Genomic DNA, 20,807 nt, shown 5'->3' with positions numbered 1-20,807 from the left:
TCACAAGTCAAGCCTGGCCTCGGGCCGCTCCAAGCAACAGCCTGGTGGACCAAACTCTCACAAGTCAAGCTTGGCCTCGGGCCGGGCTTGGGGAGTAGAGAACTCCCAGAACCCCATCAACCATGTATAGATATATACATTTAGCTCGACACCTATGGTATGCATTCTGTATATTTGAAAGCTAAGCTGACTTACCAGCCTCACCTAACTTTACAAGGCCGACTATTCCTCAGTGTTGGCTAACTTAAAAACAAATTTATGGAGAATAAAAACTTGTGTATCAAGAAAGTTAATGTTTTATCTATATACAATTCCCATGAAGATATATGATGGTAGTGGTTCCTGCTTGACCCGGTGTATGCAGACAAGGAGTCACAGTAACGTGGCTGAAATATGTTGACCAAACCACACACTAGAAAGTGAAGGGACGACGACGTTTCGGTCCGTCCTGGACCACAATGGAATTTATTATTAACATCTTTATTGACAAAATTAATTACAATTTTACTTAATCTGAGGATTTTGATAGTCTTATTAAAGTGAGGATAATGCTGGTATTCACTGTCACGCAAGACAGAGGGTCATACACAAGACAATAGGTCTAAACTGTAGGCTGAAGCCAATCAATGGAATTGAGTGGTCCAGGACGGATCGAAACGTCGTCGTCCCTTCACTTTCTAGTGTGTGGTTGACCTGGTGTAGCTCCTGCTTGGCTCCTGCTTGGCTCCTGCTTGACCAACAGAGGGTCAAGCAGGAAACCTGAATCAAGACGTATGTGGCAGCCAAGATGGGGACACAAGTCAACCCGTTCTCGCAAATTTAATAAGTCAATATTGACTTATTAAATATGTGCATAGGTGACATACTTAACATAATAGATACCCTTAAAAAGATTCATAGAAAACACCGACCTTACCTAACCTTGTTAGTATCTTAAGATAAACATCTTATTGCTTCGTAATTACAATTATTACCTAACCTATAATAGGTATAGGTTAAGTAATAATTGTAATTACGAAGCAATAAGATGCTTATCTTAAGATACTAACAAGGTTAGGTAAGGTTGGTGTTTTTCTATGAATCTTTTTAAGGGTATCTATTATGTTTAATATATCACCTATGCACGTAGTTAATAAGTCAATATTGACTTTACGAATTTGCGAGAAACGGGTTGCACAAGTATAGTCCCACGCCACTTCTCTGCCATTGACTCCATGGGCGTAGCGAGACAGCCAGTGGAGACTAAAGAATTATGGGACTAGAAAACAAGGCTCTCTCTCTGCTGGACATTAGGCAGAGGCGCGGCTTCTCTTAATGATATCATTAACTTCATCCTGTTTTCCCTTGAATTTTCCGCAGTGCAGGTTATAAAGTCAGAATTGATTCGCTTCTGCCTTGCCTCAAACATATTTGTATACAATGTGGATTTGGCATGAAGGTGGAGAGAGACTATAGGACGGATGTGCTGCGAATCCAGACGTGCTATGTCTATCTATCTATCTATCCATCCATCTATCTATATCTATTTTGTATTTTTTGGGGAGAGGAGTGGCAAAGGGAGCCGACACCACTACTTGCTTGTTTGATACCTGGTTGATGGGGTTCTGGGAGTTGTTCTACTCCCCAAGCCCGGCCCGAGGCCAGGCTTGACTTGTGAGAGTTTGGTCCACCAGGCTGTTGCTTGGAGCGGCCCGAGGCCAGGCTTGACTTGTGAGAGTTTGGTCCACCAGGCTGTTGCTTGGAGCGGCCCGAGGCCAGGCTTGACTTGTGAGAGTTTGGTCCACCAGGCTGTTGCTTGGCCCGCAGGCCCACATACCCACCACAGCCCGGTTGGTCCGGCACTTCTTAGCCTGCAATCCACTCTCCACTACCTTGGAGTGGGCACAGGAGGTAGGTCGGTGGTGTTGGTGTTTTGGGAGGAGGAGGAGGAAGGGGAGGTAGGAGACGAGACTTCTTATGAGTGATGGCAAGACTATTCTTCACTTGACTCCATAATTCACGGGGATTTTCGTGGGGTTAAGGGATGGGGATTGATGGGGAGGGACAGGCCTGGATGGGCTGGTGGTGCTTTTAGAGTTTGAGGATCTGGTGTGTGTGTCGTTTGACTCTGTAGGTAGTCCTGTGGTCTCCCTGAACACACACACACACACACAACACACACACACACACACACACACACACACACACACACACACACACACACACACACACACACACACACACACACACACACACACACACACACAGGGTGAGGTCACTGTGCTAGGAGAAAGGGAGGTAAACCAGGCGGCCTTGGAGGAGTTCGAAATTACGAGAGAGGAGGTCAAGAGACACCTGCTGGATCTGGATGTTAGAAAGGCTGTTGGTCCAGATGGGATCTCACCATGGGTACTGAAAGAGTGTGCAGAGGCACTTTGCCTGCCACTCTCCATAGTGTATAGTAAGTCACTAGAGACGGGAGACCTACCAGAAATATGGAAGACGGCGAATGTGGTCCCAATATACAAAAAGGGCGACAGACAAGAGGCACTGAACTACAGGCCAGTGTCCTTGACTTGTATACCATGCAAGGTGATGGAGAAGATCGTGAGAAAAAACCTGGTAACACATCTGGAGAGAAGGGACTTCGTGACAAATCGCCAACATGGATTCAGGGAGGGTAAATCTTGCCTTACAGGCTTGATAGAATTCTACGATCAGGTGACACAGATTAAGCAAGAAAGAGAGGGCTGGGCGGACTGCATTTTCTTGGATTGTCGGAAAGCCTTTGACACAGTACTGCATAAGAGGCTGGTACATAAGCTGGAGAGACAGGCAGGTGTAGCTGGTAAGGTGCTCCAGTGGATAAGGGAGTATCTAAGCAATAGGAAGCAGAGAGTTACGGTGAGGGGTGAGACCTCCGATTGGCGTGAAGTCACCAGTGGAGTCCCACAGGGCTCTGTACTCGGTCCTATCTTGTTTCTGATATATGTAAATGATCTCCCGGAGGGTATCGATTCATTTCTCTCAATGTTTGCGGACGATGCTAAAATTATGAGAAGGATTAAAACAGAAGAGGACTGTTTGAGGCTTCAAGAAGACCTAGACAAGCTGAAGGAATGGTCGAACAAATGGTTGTTAGAGTTTAACCCAACCAAATGTAATGTAATGAAGATAGGTGTAGGGAGCAGGAGGCCAGATACAAGGTATCATCTGGGAGAGGAAATTCTTCAGGAGTCAGAGAAGGAAAAAGACTTGGGGGTTGATATCACGCCAGACCTGTCTCCTGCAGCACATATCAAGCGGATAACATCAGCGGCATATACCAGGCTGGCCAACATACGAACGGCATTCAGAAACTTGTGTAAAGAATCATTCAGAACTTTGTATACCACATATGTCAGGCCAATCCTGGAGTATGCAGCCCCAGCATGGAGTCCATATCTAGTCAAGGATAAGACTAAACTGGAAAAGGTTCAAAGGTTTGCCACCAGACTAGTACCCGAGCTGAGAGGTATGAGCTACGAGGAGAGACTACGGGAATTAAACCTCACTTCGCTGGAAGACAGAAGAGTTAGGGGGGACATGATCACCACATTCAAGATTCTGAAGGGGATTGATAGGGTAGATAAAGACAGTCTATTTAACACAAGGGGAACACGCACAAGGGGACACAGGTGGAAACTGAGTGCCCAAATGAGCCACAGAGATATTAGAAAGAACTTTTTTAGTGTCAGAGTGGTTGACAAATGGAATGCATTAGGAAGTGATGTGGTGGAGGCTGACTCCATACACAGTTTCAAGTGTAGATATGACAGAGCCCGATAGGCTCATGAATCTGTACACCTGTTGATTGACGGTTGAGAGGCGGGACCAAAGAGCCAGAGCTCAACCCCCGCAAACACAACTAGGTGAGTACAACTAGGTGAGTACACACACACACACACACACACACATACATACATACATACATACATACATAGAGAGATAGATAGATATCCTGTAAACATTAAGTGGAGTTCACCTTTGCGATAACAGCCATTCAGTGATCACCAGTCACCCACCACCCACGTGACTGTTTGGGAGGTCACGTGACGCCTCTGTAAACACCGTGTGATGCGCATGCGCAGCTGCCCAATAACTTGCGTAACAAATCCTAAACGACCAATTCGCGTCTCCTCTTTGAAGGGCGCCAGTCCCTCGGAATATTCTGAGCATGCGCAGAGAGGCTTTACAGGGGTATCTCTTAATGGCTGTAGTGTGGTAATAATGTATTCAAGGTATTCTGAACCTGCGTAGCGAAGCTGTAAGGAATGTCTTCAAGTGGCTTTAGTCTGGTTATATTTATGTAGAGAAAACATGTGAGATTTAGTTAAGGAGTTAGTGGTACCTTTGTGTGGGGCTGACCTAGCCTGACCTTACCCTAGACACACACACACACACACACACATATATGGGGGCCTCGTAGCCTGGTGGATAGCGCGCAGGACTCGTAATTCAGTGGCGCGGGTTCGATTCCCGCACGAGGCAGAAACAAATTGGCAAAGTTTCTTTCACCCTAAGTGCCCCTGTTACCTAGCAGTAAATAGGTACCTGGGAGTTAGTCAGCTGTCACGGGCTGCTTCCTGGGGTGTGTGTGTGTGTGTGGGAAAAAAAAAAGTAGTTAGTAAAACAGTTGATTGACAGTTGAGAGGCGGGCCGAAAGAGCAAAGCTTAACCCCCGTAAAAACACAACTAGTAAACACACACACACACACACACACACATACACACACACACACATACACACACACACACACACACACACACATATTTTAGATTTAGACTTTTTATTCAGGTTAAGGTTATGCATTGAGTTACATGCATAATGTTGGATTTAAAGATATATTACATACAATACCACAAGTACGAATAGCGTTTCGCGCAAGGTAATTTTAGATTTAATTATCCCAACAGATAAAAGGATATTTTAACAGGGGAGAACGAAGAAATAGAGCAGACGCTGAGCCATCCTGGAGATAAGAAAGAAAATATTTTCTTTATTTACAGAGATAAAAAGAAATCCATAATATTTTTGTCACATAAGTAAACAAAACAAATTAAATGTTCATCCGTATTGGATATATACTTACAAGAAATGGTGAAATCTTAAAGCTTAGCATTAAGTATTAAGCTTGTTGACCACACCACATACTAGAAGGTGAAGGGACGACGACGTTTCGGCCCGTCCTGGACCATTCTCAAGTTGATTGTGATGAGGAATGTTGTTGTTGTTATAGATTCAGCTACTCGAAACAAGCTCCAAGTAGCACGGGCTATGATGAGCCCGTAGTGGACTTACCTGGCACAGGAGCGGGGCAAGTAGCACGGGCTATGGTGAGCCCGTAGTGGACTTACCTGGCATAGGAGCGGGGCAAGTAGCACGGGCTATGGTGAGCCCATAGTGGACTTACCTGGCCCAGGAGCGGGGCAAGTAGCACGGGCTATGGTGAGCCCGTAGTGGACTTACCTGGCACAGGAACGGTGCAAGTAGCACGGGCTATGGTGAGCCCGTAGTGGACTTCCCTGACACAGGAGCGGGGCAAGTAGCACGGGCTATGGTGAGCCCGTAGTGGACTTACCTGACACAGGAGCGGGGCAAGTAGCACGGGCTATGGTGAGCCCGTAGTGGACTTACCTGGCACAGGAGCGGGGCAAGTAGCACGGGCTATGGTGAGCCCGTAGTGGACTTCCCTGACACAGGAGCGGGGCAAGTAGCACGGGCTATGGTGAGCCCGTAGTGGACTTACCTGCCACAGGAGCGGGGCAAGTAGCACGGGCTATGGTGAGCCCGTAGTGGACTTACCTGACACAGGAGCGGTGCTGTGTGTGTGATGAGGAAGTTGATGCAGGCAATAAATAGCCAAGAGAGAGAGAGGGTGAGGAACAACCCTCACTTTAAAAACTTAAAGCTTAGCATCCCAAAAAGCAAGATACAAGTTTAAGATCTGGGCAGCTTCTTCATGAACGATATCCAAAACTGGCAAGTTGGCAGCACAAAATTAGTGAACCATTAGAAGAAAGATAAAAATAAAGATAAAGATAAAGATATAATGTGGTATACACCTAGTTTACAAAGGCATTTGATAAACCTAACTATGGGGTGATAGTCCATAAAATGAGATAACTGGGATAACAGGTAAACTAGGGCGATGGATATTAATTTCCTCTCAAACCGAATGCTATCGTGAGGTTATCTTGAGATGATTTTGGGGCTTAGCGTCCCCGCGGCCCGGTCCTCGACCGGGGAGTAGAAGAACTCCCGAAACCCTCTCCAGGTGTCGAGTACAGGTGTGTGGGGACTCGGATGAAGGGGGAGGAGGGGGGTAGACAAGGGTAGACAGACAGGTGTTTGGGTCGCGTCTACCAGGACGGGCAGCCAAAAGTGGGGGGGGAGGGGGGGGGTTAAGGGAGGTGGGGGGCGTTAGTGGGGGAGGGGGGGTTAAGGGAGGTGGGGGGGGGGGGCGTTAGTGGGGGGGGGGGGGTAGTGGTGTTGGTCCGGACATATAGCGGGGCATGGCGAACGTGACGAGGCCATTGGACTGTTTACCAATGGCTGCGGTAATCACCCGTGACCTTCCCCTCCCCCCCCCCCCTCCGCTCCCTCTCTCTCAAGAGCAAATTACCCCCTATTTCCCCCCACCTTCTCCCCCCACTCGTCTTATACGTGGGAACGTTGGGGATTCCCCCTTTGGCTTTGTTAGACTCATCACGGGATCTCAAACCCCTTGTTCCATTTCCACTACCCTCCCCTACCTCTCCCCCCCCCCCCCCCCTACCTCACTCTTGCTGCACCAAACAGGAGGCGACTGTGCTCTTTTACCGGGATGTTAAATAAATGTTCTTTGTAATGGATAAGTTTTTAATAAGACAGATCGGAGCTTCATTCAGGAAAGAGGACTTCTTTTCTGTCCGAAACACTACGCATGCTAGTGGCTTTACAACCATGTGAGAACGCTTGTATATATAAATAAGTCATATATATATATATATATATATATATATATATATATATATATATATATATATATATATATATATATATATATATATATATAATATGGGTCGCCCTCCTGGGCTGAGGTATGCTGAACTCTGTAACTACTATATGTATACTGGAACACTTGATGATATATTGGACTTGTACCCAAGATTGACTATGTAATACATATATTATACAATGTATTGTGCCGATACAATGTGTAATAGCTTGGTGGACCAAACTCACAAGTCAGGCCGGGCTTGGGGAGTAGAAGAACTCTCAGAGCCCCATCCAGGTACAATCCAGGTACAAGAGCTGTCTAGTGGAGACCTTGTACTTGTGTCTTGGCTCTGTAGTAACTTATTCTCTTCTTACGAATCTTACATGGCACCATAAATGGTCTGTTATGAATTCTAAAATAACAGCTCCATATTTAGAACTTTCTAGAACACCAATTATGCTGTTCCTTCTATAACAACAGAGGCTTTACAACGCCTGTGATGATGTTCTTCTAAGCACTGTTGTTCTGTTGAACGGAATACTGTTTGGTGAACAGATTTCCTTCCAGATAAGGCGAGATATTCGGCCTAGAAAAGTCAAAGGTTTTGGCTGCGAGAGAAGACAAAAAAAACTCTCGAAACTGGCCGGAGGTAAGCCACAGGTAAGCCCAGGGAAGTAGTTGAGGCAGCGGGGAGATTACCCTGATGGGCCTCCCTGTCTCCGACCCCTAAGACTGTCTTATGTTGATATATTTTCCACCACCCACACCTTCTGTGTCTCCCTTACCCTTACCTTCCCCTTTGTCATCCATACTGGTCCCCATCCCTCATCCATCTTCCCCTTTGTCATCCATACTGGTCCCCTCCCTCATCCACCTCCCCTTTGTCATCCATACTGGTCTCCCTCCCTCACTCCATCTCTCCTAAAGCCCCTGCCCCCCCCCCCCGCCCTCCCTTTCTAAGGGGGTGAGAAGGGGTGAATTCAAACCATTATGTGCATGCCTCAAGGGAATGCTTGCTCCAGACATTCGTCCATGCACTTTGAAATACTTGAGAAAATTCTAACCAGTCACATGGTAAGAAAAAAATGCTTCCCAACCTAGAGGAGGCCTGGTCGAGGACCGGGCCGCTAGGACGTTGAGCCCCGAAATCATAACTTACACTATTTTTCTCAGTTTTTATAACTTTCCTCTCACCTTTATCTCTAAAAGAGAATAAAGACATGTAGGGAAGTAGAGTCCCGGTCGGCCGAGCGGACAGCACGCGGGACTTGTGATCCTGTGGTCCTGGGTTCGATCCCAGGCGCCGGCGAGAAACAATGGGCAGAGTTTTTTTCACCCTATGCCCCTGTTACCTTGCAGTAAAATAGGTACCTGGGTGTTAGTCAGCTGTCGCGGGCTGCTTCCTGGGGGTGGAGGCCTGGTCGAGGACCGGGCCGCGGGGACACTAAAAGCCCCGAAATCATCTCAAGATAACCTCAAGAGAGTATCGCTTGCGAAGCCCCTCTCCTCACTAGAGGATAGGGGACAGACTAAGAGTTTTCTATCCCAAGAGGATGAGTCGAGATTTGTTTCTTATCTTGGTTGGCTTTCGTGTGTGTATGGTATCAGTGACCTTGTTTTAATGAGGGTAAATAGTTAAGAAATTCGTGAGTTTTACTCCATTTCCCCTTGACACCTCTGTCTCATTCCCTTCTCTCACTTCTCCCATGTGTTTCTCTCACCTCTACCTCATATCTTCCTCTCTGTTGTCATTGGTTTGATAACTCTTCACTTGCACACACCCATTGCTACACTCCACACACTCCCACACTCCACAAACACACACCGCCCCCACACAACGCCCACAGACAACGCCCCCCCCCAACACACACCGCCCCCCCCCACACACACTGCCCCCACACACCGCCCCCCCCCCCCACACACTGCCCCCCCACACACTGCCCCCCCCAACGCCCCCCCCCCCCCACACACACACACGCCCACACCGCCTCACATTCCAGTGTCTTTTAAGACCTTCACATTATTTCAAAATATTTGTGTGGTATTTTGGTCGTGTCGGGCACCAGAGGGCGAGATGCTGGGTAATACCCCGGGGGCAGACATGTCACTTGGCTTACCTGGAGCATACCTGGAGAGGGTTTCGAGAGTTCTACTCCCCAAGCCCGGCCCGCAGGCCCACTACAGCCCGGTTGGTCCGGCACTTCTTGCAAGAATTGGTCTAGTCGCCTCTTGAAGATATCCACCGTTGTTCCGGCAATATTTCTAATGCTTGCTGGGAGGGTGTTGAACAGGGTGTTGAACAGGGTGTTGAACAGCTGTGGACCTCCGATGTTCAGACAGTGTTCTCTGTTCACATATCCTGTGCGTAGGTTAGAACCCTCATCACGGCACTTGTGGATTTGTTCAGTGCTTCCTGATTGGTGCCTATGGCACCTCTACTCTTCACTGGTTTGGACACTGTCCCAGACTCTACCTGGGCACTGCTCCACCACGGCACTGCTCTGCCTGGCAGCAGGGGCCCCGTCACTGCTCTGCCTGGCAGCAAGGTTCCCGGCACTGCTCTGCCTGGCAGCAGGGGCCCCGGCACTGCTCTGCCTGGCAGCAAGGGCCCCGGCACTGCTCTGCCTGGCAGCAGGGGCCCCGTCACTGCTCCGCCTGGCAGCAGGGGCCCCGGCTCTGCTCCGCCTGGCAGCAGGGGCCCGGCACTGCTTTGTCTGGCAGCAGGGGCCCCGGCACTGCTCTGCCTGGCAGCAGGGGCCCCGGCACTGCTCTGCCTGGCAGCAAGGGCCCCGGCACTGCTCTGCCTGGCAGCAAGGGCCCCGGCACTGCTCTGCCTGGCAGCAAGGGCCCCGCACTGCTCTGCCTGGCAGCAGGGGCCCCGTCACTGCTCTGCCTGGCAGCAGGGGCCCGGCACTGCTCTGCCTGGCAGCAGGGGCCCCGGCACTGCTCTGCCTGGCAGCAGGGGCCCCGTCACTGCTCTGCCTGGCAGCAGGGGCCCGGCACTGCTCTGCCTGGCAGCAGGGGCCCCGGCTCTGCTCCGCCTGGCAGCAGGGGCCCGGCACTGCTCTGTCTGGCAGCAGGGGCCCCGTCACTGCTCTGCCTGGCAGCAGGGGCCCCGGCACTGCTCTGCCTGGCAGCAAGGGCCCCGGCACTGCTCTGCCTGGCAGCAAGGGCCCCGGCACTGCTCTGCCTGGCAGCAAGGGCCCCGCACTGCTCTGCCTGGCAGCAGGGGCCCCGTCACTGCTCTGCCTGGCAGCAGGGGCCCGGCACTGCTCTGCCTGGCAGCAGGGGCCCCGTCACTGCTCTGCCTGGCAGCAGGGGCCCCGGCACTGCTCTGCCTGGCAGCAGGGGCCCCGGCACTGCTCTGCCTGGCAGCAAGGGCCCCGGCACTGCTCTGCCTGGCAGCAAGGGCCCCGGCACTGCTCTGCCTGGCAGCAAGGGCCCCGCACTGCTCTGCCTGGCAGCAGGGGCCCGGCACTGCTCTGCCTGGCAGCAGGGGCCCGGCACTGCTCTGCCTGGCAGCAGGGGCCCCGGCTCTGCTCCGCCTGGCAGCAGGGGCCCGGCACTGCTCTGCCTGGCAGCAGGGGCCCCGGCACTGCTCTGCCTGGCAGCAGGGGCCCCGGCACTGCTCTGCCTGGCAGTAGGGGCCCCCGGCACTGCTCTGCCTGGCAGCAGGGGCCCCGGCACTGCTCTGCCTGGCAGCAGGGGCCCCGGCACTGCTCTGCCTGGCAGCAGGGGCCCCGGCACTGCTCTGCCTGGCAGCAAGGCCCCGGCACTGCTCTGCCTGGCAGCAGGGGCCCCGGCACTGCTCTGCCTGGCAGCAAGGCCCCGGCACTGCTCTGCCTGGCAGCAGGGGCCCCGGCACTGCTCTGCCTGGCAGCAAGGCCCCGGCACTGCTCTGCCTGGCAGCAGGGGCCCCGGCACTGCTCTGCCTGGCAGCAGGGGCCCCCGGCACTGCTCTGCCTGGCAGCAGGGGCCCCGGCACTGCTCTGCCTGGCAGCAGGGGCCCCGGCACTGCTCTGCCTGGCAGCAGGGGCCCCCGGCACTGCTCTGCCTGGCAGCAGGGGCCCCGTCACTGCTCTGCCTGGCAGCAGGGGCCCCGGCACTGCTCTGCCTGGCAGCAGGGGCCCCGTCACTGCTCTGCCTGGCAGCAGGGGCCCCGGCACTGCTCTGCCTGGCAGCAGGGGCCCCGGCACTGCTCTGCCTGGCAGCAGGGGCCCCGGCACTGCTCTGCCTGGCAGCAGGGGCCCCGGCACTGCTCTGCCTGGCAGCAGGGGCCCCGGCACTGCTCTGCCTGGCAGCAGGGGCCCCGGCACTGCTCTGCCTGGCAGCAGGGGCCCCGGCACTGCTCTGCCTGGCAGCAGGGGCCCCGGCACTGCTCTGCCTGGCAGCAGGGGCCCCGGCACTGCTCTGCCTGGCAGCAAGGGCCCCGGCACTGCTCTGCCTGGCAGCAAGGGCCCCGGCACTGCTCTGCCTGGCAGCAAGGGCCCCGGCACTGCTCTGCCTGGCAGCAGGGGCCCCGGCACTGCTCTGCCTGGCAGCAGGGGCCCCGGCACTGCTCTGCCTGGCAGCAGGGGCCCCGGCACTGCTCTGCCTGGCAGCAGGGGCCCCGGCACTGCTCTGCCTGGCAGCAGGGGCCCCGGCACTGCTTTGCCTGGCAGCAGGGGCCCCGGCACTGCTCTGCCTGGCAGCAGGGGCCCCGGCACTGCTCTGCCTGGCAGCAGGGGCCCCGGCACTGCTCTGCCTGGCAGCAGGGGCCCCGGCACTGCTCTGCCTGACAGCAGGGGCCCCGGCACTGCTCTGCCTGGCAGCAGGGGCCCCGTCACTGCTCTGCCTGGCAGCAGGGGCCCCGGCACTGCTCTGCCTGGCAGCAGGGGCCCCGGCACTGCTCTGCCTGGCAGCAGGGGCCCCGGCACTGCTATGCCTGGCAGCAGGGGCCCCGGCACTTAGGGACGTAACCTCCCCGCCAGGGATCAGCTGCTAGTCCATATAATTAGAATCCTTCAGGGAGTTGCCACCCTGCCACCTGCCACCCTGCCACCTGCCACCCTGCCACCTGCCACCCTGCCACCTGCCACCCTGCCACCTGCCACCCTGCCACCTGCCACCCTGCCACCCTGCCACCTTGCACCCTGCCACCCTGCCACCTGCCACCCTGCCACCTGCCACCCTGCCACCTGCCACCCTGCCACCTGCCACCCTCGCCTGCCACCAGTTGACGGGTGGCAAGGGACGGGTGGTCACCAGGAGTTAGCACCTGGTGATCTCTTAACACCATTCCAGGTTACCAGGGGTTCAGTGAGAGGTAAATAGGCTATCTACCTATCGTGATATCAGGTATCCTTTGGAGGTGTTTATCCAGTTCTCTCTTGAACACTGTGAGGGGTCGGCCAGTTATGTCCCTTATGTGTAGTGGAAGCGTGTTGAACAGTCTCGGGCCTCTGATGTTGATAGTTCTCTCTTGAACACTGTGAGGGGTCGGCCAGTTATGCCCCTTATGTGTAGTGGAAGCGTGTTGAACAGTCTCAGGCCTCTGATGTTGATAGTTCTCTCTTGAACACTGTGAGGGGTCGGCCAGTTGATGTCCCTTATGTGTAGTGGAAGCGTGTTGAACAGTCTCGGGCCTCTGATGTTGATAGTTCTCTCTTGAACACTGTGAGGGGTCGGCCAGTTATGTCCCTTATGTGTAGTGGAAGCGTGTTGAACAGTCTTGGGCCTCTGATGTTGCTAGTTCTCTCTTGAATACTGTGAGGGGTCGGCCAGTTATGTCCCTTATGTGTAGTGGAAGCGTGTTGAACAGTCTTGGGCCTCTGATGTTGCTAGTTCTCTCTTGAACACTGTGAGGGGTCGGCCAGTTATGTCCCTTATGTGTAGTGGAAGCGTGTTGAACAGTCTCGGCCTCTGATGTTGCTAGTTCTCTCTTGAACACTGAGTGTACACACACACACACACACACGTGTGTGTGTGTACACTCACTTAATTGTAATCACCTAATTGTGCTTGCGGGGGTTGAGCTCTGGCTCCTTGGTCCCGCCTCTCAACCGTCAATCAACTGATGTACAGATTCCTGAGCCTACTGGGCTCTACTGGGATCATATCTACATTTGAAACTGTGTATGGAGTCTGCCTCCACCACATTACTGCCTGTGTGTGTGTGTGTGTGTGTGTGTGTGTGTGTGTGTGTGTGTGTGTGTGTGTGTATGACCTTCAGGTCCACACCGTAGTAAAAGTACTGAAAGACAGAAACACAGAAAAGTATTGAAAGGTTTCACATTAGCAAATTTCAGGATCTAAATTGGCTTCAGAAATAACATTCTCCTAACACATTGTTTATTTAACTAATGTTGATTGTTTGTGTTTACAGATATGGTTGATTTTTTAAGGTATATTTTTTTTAGGTTAGTAAATATATTACGTCATTTTGTTATGTTGGGGTTACTTGAGATATGAGAATTATTTCCTGGGTTTTCACATGGGTAAAAAGGTTGAGAATACGTTGGTTTACAATACTATATCCCCATATATATATATATATAATATATATATATAATATATATATATATATATATATATATATATATATATATATATATATATATATATATATATATATATATATATATATATATATATGCAGAATAACCACATATGAAAAATAGAAAATGCTTCAGTCAGTCTGGTGTTGACAAAGGCTTTAACAAAGCCGAAACGTTCACCTCATTTCATATTTCTCTGTGGATTTTCCGCATAAAATGATCAGTGTTTTGTGATCGTCAATTGCATATATATATATATATATATATATATATATATATATATATATATATATATATATATATATATATATATATATATATATATATATATATATATGCTCTTCAGCCCATTGCTTCTACTGATAAAAATGGAAGCCCCTTATACTCAGCCCTCCTAACTCCTTATACCATCTTCCGAGCCTTTCCCCCTCCCCCCCACCCATTCCCCCTCCCCTTACCCTGATCCTCTTTCCCTAAAGTCACCCCTTACGAAATTCCCCTTACCCTCACCCCCTTATTATTTCCCCTTACCCCTGCTTCCTAATACCATCTGGCATGGCCTCATATGTCCAAGTGATGCTGACGTCACATTAATTTCCCTTACTGTGATTGGCTGAGGGGATTACAAGCGCGGAGGGGGGGGGGGGGGGTCAAGGCGAAATAGGGAAGGGGATTTTCCGCTTCTTGGACCGACCGTGTAATTGGGCTATTGTCCTTGCTTGTGTCCTAGTATATGCGGGGGAAAACCCCACATGTGAAAAATGGAGAATTGCTAAACACGTTTTCGGCTTAAATCGCCTTCATCGGATTGTTGTTATAGATTCAGCTACTCGAAACAAGTTCCAAGTAGCACGGGCTATGGTGATCCCGTAGTGAACTTTATTGGCACAGGAGAGGACGCCTTCATCGAAGCATAGTAGAATGAAGAAGACGGTATCCTAATATATATATATATATATATATATATATATATATATATATATATATATATATATATATATATACATATATATATATATACCTTGAGGTGCTTCCGGGGTTTAGCGTCCCCGCGGCCCGGTCGTCGACCAGGCCTCCTGGTTGCTGGACTGGTCAACCAGGCTGTTGGACGCGGCTGCTCGCAGCCTGACGTATGAGTCACAGCCTGGTTGATCAGGTATCCTTTGGAGGCGGTCACCCGGTCTTCACCCTTCCTTCACCCGGTCTTGGTCAGGACCGGTTGGGTAGGCACTGGCGAGGAGTGCCAACATCTGGCACTGCTCACTCCTCCGGCGAGGAGTGCCAACATCTGGCACTCCTCACTCGCTAAGGGCCTAAGGAAATTATCAGGGGGGGAAAAGGCTAAGCCAGTATAGTTATAGTTCACAGAAGAGTGTGTGTGTGAGGACTCACCTTGTAGTGATTCCCTAGGATCAACGTCCCCGCGGCCCGGTCTCTGACCAGGCCTCTGGGTTGGGGGGTGTCTGGTCATTTGGTCCGATGGACGCGGCTGCTGGCAGCCTGGCGATCACAGTCTGGGTGATCAGAGCTCCTGGGGAACGGAAGAGGGAGGGAAGAGGAAGGGAAGAGGGAGGGAAAGAAGGGCGATAATGAACCAGGGAGAGAGGGAAATAGAGAATAAACATACAGGTGCAACGAAGAGAAAGAAAAGGAGGTTCGAGAATTTAAGAGAATGTGAAGGTTTTGGAAACAGAGACGAGAATAGGGGTGGGGCAGGAAGGGAGAGGGGTGGGGCAGGAAGGGAGAGGGGTGGGGCAGAAAGGGAGAGGGGTGGGGCAGAAAGGGAGAGGGGTGGGGCAGGAAGGGAGAGGGTGGGGCAGAAAGGGAGAGGGGTGGGGCAGAAAGGGAGAGGGGTGGGGCAGGAAGGGAGAGGGTGGGGCAGAAAGGGAGAGGGGTGGGGCAGGAAGGGAGAGGGGTGGGGCAGAAAGGGAGAGGGGTGGGGCAGAAAGGGAGAGGGGTGGGGCAGAAAGGGAGAGGGGTGGGGCAGGAAGGGAGAGGGTGGGACAGAAAGGGAGAGGGGTGGGGCAGGAAGGGAGAGGGTGGGACAGAAAGGGAGAGGGGTGGGGCAGGAAGGGAGAGGGTGGGGCAGAAAGGGAGAGGGTGGGGCAGAAAGGGAGATGGGTGAGACAGAAAGGGAGATGGGTGAGACAGAAAGGGAGATGGGTGAGACAGAAAGGGAGAGGGGAGGAGCAGAAAGGGAGAGGGGTGGGGCAGGAAGGGAGAGGGTGGGACAGGAAGGGAGAGGGTGGGACAGGAAGGGAGAGGGTGGGGCAGAAAGGGAGAGGGTGGGGCAGAAAGGGAGAGGGTGGGACAGAAAGGGAGAGAGAGAAAAGGGGACCTGTGTGCTACCGCTCAAGCGGCACATTTAAAGTTAGTAAGTACTTTTGTTTGTGTTCTATCAAGGCGAAGTTGCCTAATAGGCCTAGAACATGTGACCCCAGGGGTCCAGCCTGGAGCCTGTGACCCCCAGGGGTCCAGCCTGGAGCCTGTGACCCCCAGGGGTCCAACCTGGAGCCTGTGACCCCCAGGGGTCCAGCCTGGAGCCTGTGACCCCCAGGGGTCCAACCTGGAGCCTGTGACCCCCAGGGGTCCAACCTGGAGCCTGTGACCCCCAGGGGTCCAACCTGGAGCCTGTGACCCCCAGGGGTCCAACCTGGAGCCTGTGACCCCAGGGGTCCAGCCTGGAGCCTGTGACCCCCAGGGGTCCAGCCTGGAGCCTGTGACCCCCAGGGGTCCAGCCTGGAGCCTGTGACCCCCAGGGGTCCAGCCTGGAGCCTGTGACCCCCAGGGGTCCGGCCTGGCTTTTGCCAGCTCTGTCTCTCTCTGTCTCTCTCTCTCTGTCTCTCTCTCTCTGTCTCTCTCTCTGTCTCTCTCTCTGTCTCTCTCTCTCTCTGTCTCTCTCTCTCTCTGTCTCTCTCTCTCTCTGTCTCTCTCTCTCTCTCTCTCTCTCTCTCTCTCTCTCTCTCTCTCTCTCTCTCTCTCTCTCTCTCTCTCTCTCTCTCTCTCTCTCTGTCTCTCTCTCTCTGTCTCTCTCTCTGTCTCTCTCTCTGTCTCTCTCTCTCAAGAGGCTCGGGTATGTCTTGCAAGTCTGTGTAAAAGTGACCATAAAGTTGGTAATATCAGAGGCTGAGTGGCCCATGAATACTCTAGCACCCTGGCTCTCTCTGGCCACGCCTCTTGTAGCCACGCCCCTTCTGGCCACGCCTCTCCTAAGCCACGCCCTCCTAAGCCACGCCCACACCCTCAAAAGAGAGTCCATCCGCCACCCTTTTCTGCATTTTATGTTTCTGAAATTATTATATTTTCACTTTCCAAGCCATTCAGATGTATATTACTACGGACCGCCACAGTCCAGGAGGCTTCTCTGGAAAGTAGATCTACTATCTACTATCAAGTAGATTACCTGACGAAGGCCAGGAACGGAAGATGTTGGGGGGACGGAGAAGGCTCTGGGAATCCACCTAATAAATCGATTCGGCGGAGTTTCCAATGATCAGTCCAGCAACCAGGAGGCCTGGTCGATGACCGGGCCGCGGGGGCGCTTTGCCCCGGAAACACCTCAAGGTAACCTCAAGGTAAGCCTTGACGTGGAACACTTCAGTTACCTGGAGTAAGCGTCGTGGAGATCTCCTTATGAGGAGCGAAGGTCGGCGTGAAGGGGAGGATAAGGAAGAGGGTTATCTTATCTTGAGGTTATCTTGAGATGATTTCTGGGCTTTAGTGTCCCCGCGGCCCGGTCCTCGACCACCCTCGAGGGTGGGGGGAGGGTTGTTGTAGTAGATGGAAAAGTGGGAAAGATAGAAAAGGAAGTGGTGAAGAGTGTCGGTCAACTCCTTGCCTCGGTCAGGAGTCAGTAAAGCTTACAGGGTATCAATAAAGCTTGCATGGTATCAATAAAGCTTAAAGGGTATCACTAAAGCTTGCAACCAACCGCGTAAGTGCTTGCGTAATTGCTTCGTGATTTTGGCCCCAGGTTCGTACGTGCTATACCACTTTATATAAGTCATCTTATTGGGGCCGCTTAAAAGCTTTAAATCTGTATTCTCTAGAACACAGGCGAGAGAGAGATACATAATAATCTACACGTAAAAAATATTAGAGGGACTGGTTCCACATCTGAACACGGAGATTACACCACATGAGACCAGAAGGCATGGCAGGATGTGCAGAATACCCCCGTCGAAGAGCAGAGGTGCAACAGGTACTCTGAGAGAGAACTCTATCAACATCAGAGGCCCGAGACTGTTCAACACGCTTCCACTACACATAAGGGACATAACTGGCCGACCCCTCACAGTGTTCAAGAGAGAACTATCAACATCAGAGGCCCGAGACTGTTCAACACGCTTCCACTACACATAAGGGACATAACTGGCCGACCCCTCACTGTGTTCAAGAGAGAACTGTCAACATCAGAGGCCCGAGACTGTTCAACACGCTTCCACTACACATAAGGGACATAACTGGCCGACCCCTCACTGTGTTCAAGAGAGAACTATCAACATCAGAGGCCCGAGACTGTTCAACACGCTTCCACTACACATAAGGGACATAACTGGCCGACCCCTCACAGCGTTCAAGAGAGAACTGGATAAGCACCTCCAAAGGATACCTGATCAACCAGACTGTGACATGTCAGGCTGCGAGCAGCCGCGTCCAACAGCCTGGTTGACCAGACGACGAACAGGGAGGCTGTCGGAGACCGGGCCGCGGTACCGTTGATCCCCGGAACCTCCACAAGGTAGCCTTAGATGTGTGCGTGTGCAAGAAGAAACGCCAGCTCTAGTAGAAAGTAAGAATTATCATTAAGAAAGAAAAGGGCAATCAATTAGAAATTCCAGGATTCAGAAAGGCTGAGTAAGGAAACCTTTCCTTACCCTGCGGACTGCTCCAAGCAACAGCTTGGTGGACCAAACTCTCACAAGTCAAACCTGGCCTCGGGCCGCTCCAAGCAACAGCCTGGTGGACCAAACTCTCACAAGTCAAACCTGGCTTCGGGCCGCTCCAAGCAACAGCCTGGTGGACCAAACTCTCACAAGTCAAGCCTGCCCTCGGGCCGGGCTTGGGGAGTAGAAGAACTCCCAGAACCCCACCAACCAGGTATCCTGAGCCTAAAAGGAAGCACCTCTGCTTCCTGAGTAAGGAAGCAAGAGGAAGCAAGAAGAACGAGCGACTAAGAGGTGTGTGCGAGCAGGTAATTACACAGTTACTAAACGACTTACTGGATTATGTCAGCAAGCCCCAATTTTCTTAATCCGGTGATAAAGAGGCATTAAGAATGGCTGCCAATCCCAGCCCCTCTACCAGAAAATTACCCTGTTTGAAGTCATTTGAATCCCTTAGCCATTTAAGATGTCGGAAGCCTTCAGAAATAAGACCATTTGAAGGCTTGATGAGCGTGAAGCCATTGGATCCCTTTAGCAATTTTCCCTTGTTTCAATGGCCTAGTTTCCAAGACGCCGGCGTGTAACGTACTCTTAATATAATAACCTTGAAGACGAACCTGAGCATTAAGACATTCATTACATGATGAGGATTACCGTGTAATTGTCTAGGGATTGTAATCGTTCCCAAATTGCAATTATGGAAAGATGACTTAATTGCACCGGAGAATTGCTGGGGTTGATATTGTTGGGGGAGACGGCTGGCGTTTCTAGGATTTTTGGAATGATTGTTTTTCCATTTTTGACTCGCTAAGACACACTGGAAAAAAATAATTGAAGACGGTGAAATTGGCGCCCTGCGGGTCAGATTCACGAAGCAGATACGCAAGCACTTACGAATCCAACCCGTCCTCGACTCAAGTTCATTACATCCCAGCCCGTCCTCCAAACAAAGATCCAAAAGTGATTCCATCCACCCGCCAAACCCCCTGTTTATGAATGAAAAGCGGTTTACACACGACTCACAACTGCTGACGTTCGAACATATCCGGAACAAGTGCTTCACTGACGAATTTTGTTCGAATCACAACGCTAAAAATGCTTCATCCACGTACTACAAATACAAATAATCGCCAACAGAACCTAAACACCTAACCTAACCTATCCTATGCCTATATATACACAATATGCTAATATATTATAATATTAATTTATAATTGAGAAAATTCTTGTTTTGAATGAACAGCATGTTAAAATTTATGAATGCGTCTGTGGGGTTGACCGCTGGATGGAATGGACTTGAGTCGAGGACGGGTTGTCCACCCAGCGGTCAACCCCACAGACGCATTCATAAATTTTAACATGCTGTTCATTCAAAACGGGAATTTTCTCAAGTATAAATTAATATCATAATATATTAGCATATTGTGCATATATAGGCATAGGTTAGGTTAGGTTAGGTGTTTAGGTTCTGTTGGCGATTATTTGTATTTGTAGTACGTGGGTGAAGCATTTTTAGCGTTGTGATTCGAACAAAATTCGTCAGTGAAGCACTTGTTCCGGAAGTGTTCGAACGTCAGCAATTGTGAGTCGTGTGTAAACCGCTTTTCATTCATAAACAGGGGGTTTGGCGGGTGCATGGAATCACTTTTGGATCTTTGTTTGGAGGACGGGCTGACGAATCTGGGGCCAGATTCACGAAGCAGTTACCCTAGCACTTACGAATCTGGGGCTAGATTCACGAAGTAGTTACGCAAGCACTTACGAACCTGTCCATCTTTTCTCAATCTTTGGCGGCTTTGTTTACAATTATTAAACAGTTAATGAGCTCATGACTTAATTGTTTCTTGAACATGTGCACTTCTGTTCCTGCGATACTTCTTATATATTTGTAAGGAGAAGTCAGGTGGTAATTACAGGAGTGGTGGGGGGGGGGGGGGGGGGTTTAAAGGGGTCCCAAGGCACTGTAAAGGGGGTGTCCCCTTGGCACTGTGCCTCACAGCAAAGGTGTCACCCCTGGCACTGTGCCTCACAGCAAGGGTGTCACCCCTGGCACTGTGCCTCACAGCAAAGGTGTCACCTCTGGCACTGTGCGTCACAGCAAGGGTGTCACCTCTGGCACTGTGTCTCACAGCAAGGGTGTCACCCCTGGCACTGTGCCTCACAGCAAGGGTGTCACCTCTGGCACTGTGCCTCACAGCAAAGGTGTCACCCCTGGCACTGTGCCTCACAGCAAGGGTGTCACCCCTGGCACTGTGCCTCACAGCAAAGGTGTCACCCCTGGCACTGTGCCTCACAGCAAAGGTGTCACCTCTGGCACTGTGCCTCACAGCAAGGGTGTCACCTCTGGCACTGTGCCTCACAGCAAGGGTGTCACCTCTGGCACT

At 51.6% G+C, this 20,807-nt stretch overlaps 3 protein-coding genes across 3 annotated transcripts in view; 1 reads left to right on the top strand and 2 right to left on the bottom strand.

Moving 5' to 3' along the window:
* LOC123748940 (formin-2-like) overlaps positions 1-7,811 on the bottom strand; it is a 14,138-nt gene extending 6,327 nt beyond the window's left edge. The window contains exon 1 of the mRNA XM_069336189.1: positions 7,793-7,811. Coding sequence (XP_069192290.1) covers positions 7,793-7,811 — 19 coding nt within the window. The remainder of the gene's footprint in view (positions 1-7,792) is intronic.
* A 2,486-nt stretch (positions 7,812-10,297) lies between these two features.
* Positions 10,298-15,008, bottom strand: LOC138371396 (formin-2-like). The gene is made up of 2 exons (XM_069336183.1): positions 14,930-15,008; positions 10,298-11,925 (listed from the first exon to the last, which is right to left on the bottom strand). Exons 1-2 carry the CDS (start codon positions 15,006-15,008, stop codon positions 10,298-10,300), a joined length of 1,707 nt encoding a protein of 568 aa, XP_069192284.1.
* A 118-nt stretch (positions 15,009-15,126) lies between these two features.
* LOC138371388 (activity-dependent neuroprotector homeobox protein 2-like) overlaps positions 15,127-20,807 on the top strand; it is a 6,266-nt gene continuing 585 nt past the window's right edge. Inside the window, exons 1-3 of the mRNA XM_069336173.1 lie at positions 15,127-15,244; positions 16,854-16,908; positions 20,423-20,807. The exon at positions 20,423-20,807 is cut by the window's right edge and continues 585 nt beyond it. Of these exons, the coding sequence (XP_069192274.1) occupies positions 15,127-15,244; positions 16,854-16,908; positions 20,423-20,807 (558 nt within the window). The remainder of the gene's footprint in view (positions 15,245-16,853; positions 16,909-20,422) is intronic.

Source organism: Procambarus clarkii, chromosome 4 (genome assembly GCF_040958095.1).
Source record: "Procambarus clarkii isolate CNS0578487 chromosome 4, FALCON_Pclarkii_2.0, whole genome shotgun sequence".
Lineage (NCBI taxonomy): Eukaryota > Metazoa > Arthropoda > Malacostraca > Decapoda > Cambaridae > Procambarus > Procambarus clarkii.
This window is presented reverse-complemented; position numbering and strand designations above follow the sequence as displayed.